This window comes from Cystoisospora suis, assembly GCF_002600585.1.
Source record: "Cystoisospora suis strain Wien I chromosome Unknown contig_3770, whole genome shotgun sequence".
Lineage (NCBI taxonomy): Eukaryota > Apicomplexa > Conoidasida > Eucoccidiorida > Sarcocystidae > Cystoisospora > Cystoisospora suis.
The window spans coordinates 18530-20786 of record NW_027156565.1 but is presented as its reverse complement, the minus strand read 5'-3'; the positions used below and the strand labels follow the sequence as shown (position 1 = coordinate 20786).

At 46.2% G+C, this 2257-nt stretch overlaps 1 protein-coding gene across 1 annotated transcript; it reads left to right on the top strand.

Annotated features, from left to right (window-relative positions):
- Nucleotides 1-27: 27 nt before the first annotated feature.
- Nucleotides 28-1831, top strand: CSUI_007240 (uncharacterized protein; the record flags this gene model as incomplete). The annotated part of the gene is made up of 2 exons (XM_068067390.1): nt 28-127; nt 586-1831. Coding segments are annotated over 2 exons (420 nt in total), but the record flags the coding sequence as incomplete, so codon positions are not given.
- Nucleotides 1832-2257: the final 426 nt, after the last annotated feature.

Below are 2257 nucleotides of genomic sequence, written 5' to 3'. Positions count from 1 at the left end.
GGGGGAGATCAAGGGGGGGGGAGGGGAGAACAAGGAGGAGGATTCACATGTCCTTTCTGTAGTCGGGTGATCTCAGTTCAACTAATACAGCAGTTTGCTGTTACACATCCTCAGCTGTTCTTCAAAGGTAGGAAAAGGAGAGAAAGAGTGAAGGGATGTCTGGTGGATCGTAGATATGTATGTATGTCCATGAGATCCGGAGTTCGTGACTATTCTCTTAGGAGGTGTATATAGCCCGGTGTTGGAGAGTAGAGATCGACCTCTTCTACTTCTTCTCGACATGGTTCCTATGTGTCTCAAAAAGAAGTGTACTGTTTCTTCTCGAGCAGACGTCGACATATTCAGCCAGTACTCGGATAGCTGTAACTCCTGCTGTACATTCCTTGTCTGTAAGTAAGCTTGGGTATACACATATGTATGGGGGTGTATATCTCCCATGTACATAGATGTATTGTCTACGGCCATGTACATGCATCTCTACATTCGTGTGTCTACCTGATTAGGCCGGTGTCTCTCTAGGATGACTGGAGATGCTGTTGAGTTGTCGACCTTTTCTCTTTTGTTGTGTGTGTGTATTCTGTTTAGCTCATAACTGTCCAGGCTACTCATCTCAGAGCTATTCTGTCTCCACAGTTACAAACGGCGTCGCAGCGAATGGCTTTCCAGCAGGAGCCACACCAGCGCCTCCTTCTTCTCGCCTTCACCCTCTCCCTGGAAGAAGACCTTCTCCTCAGAACGAGGCCTCTATCACGACCACAAGAGCTCCATCAGGAGTCGCAGAGAATCTATCCAGCTGTCATGCTTTCTTAGATCTCTTTCAAAGACGCCAAGGAAAGATCTGGGGACAGGTTCCTCCTTCTTTCTTTACTTCTCCTTACAATACGCAACACTGGTGTCTCCTGTGAACATGGACCCGTTGCTATACATAGCTAGCTGGGTCGATTCGGAGACTCTGTCTGCATGTGGCTGGATAAAGCGTTCCTCATATCTTTGTGGAAGCGGAGATAGATGGATGTATGGAGATAGATAGATGATAAATAAAGATAAATATAGTTAGGTCAACTCATGAAAGCATACAACCCATGTTTTGAAGGCGGAGGGATTTCTTGTTCATAGGTGTCTTTTGTATGTGTTGATAGAGAAGAAGACAGGAAAAAGGACTCCCGACTGCCGTCCTAGTACTAGGGTAAGAGGTTAGTCAGGTATAGGGAGGTCTTAGGCCTGTAGGTAGGTATCTTATGCGTTGTATACATAGAGATAAGATTCCTATAGATGTTGATCTAGCAGTCTGCACTCACGAACAACTCTTGCTTTTCCCTTTCCATCAAGGCATTCTCTTGTCAAGCAACACAACATAGTGATTTGCAGGTGTATCTCTCACCTTCTCCCTTTCCCTTTTTCGAGTTTCCACTATTTCTTTCTTTCTTTAAGTTTTGTCATAAAATGCCCTCGCTCTACTTTTCTGTTTGCTTCGGCGTAGGGGCGTACATTCATATGTATACCTAGACACGTCCTGGTTCTGAGAAGAGTAGGTCCGCTTTCGAGCTATCTAGCCTGTTGTTGTTTGGCTAGCTGCTGGGTGTCTTGTCTGGTGGGGTGAGGGTGTCTTACTGGGTCTTCCGCAGACAGTCCTTGCGTTTGTTGTGAGGAGAGACATAGCAAGGGGAAGGATGTTTTTATGTTTTCTTGGCTAGCCGCTAAATAAGTGATGTTTGAGCGGCTCTAAACAAGAGGTTAGGACGCACTTCACATGTTGTGAGGGATGACGAGGTTTCTTTGTCACGTCTCTCGTTCTTTTTGTAGCTGTCGCTCCCCGTGTCTCGAAGTGTGGGATGTCCACGAAGGGTGAAAGGCCGTCGTTGACTTGTAGTGAAAGAAAGTGTCTGTTCTTTCAACAAGACCAGTGTCTGTCTTCAAGGAGCAACACCCGGTTTGTTGGTGGGAGCTTGAAGATCTTCAGTTCAGTAGACTCGGTGCGATCTGCCTGACAGAGGCTTAAGTGCTGCACCTACCCTTCTCTGACTATCGTGGAGATTCAAGAGGATTTCTGAGCTCTACGGAGGCACAAGGGAAGATGATGTTCCGTAGCTCGATGGCTTAGATAGATACTTTTGCGGAGTGAAGAGGACAAAGAATGTCGTAGAATTCACTCATAATTCCCTTACACGTCTCGTGATGTGGCACCGTGCTGCGAGACTTTGTTTGTTTCTAGTAGGGATCCTCACTCATTTGTAGAGATTTAGGGTTACACACTGAA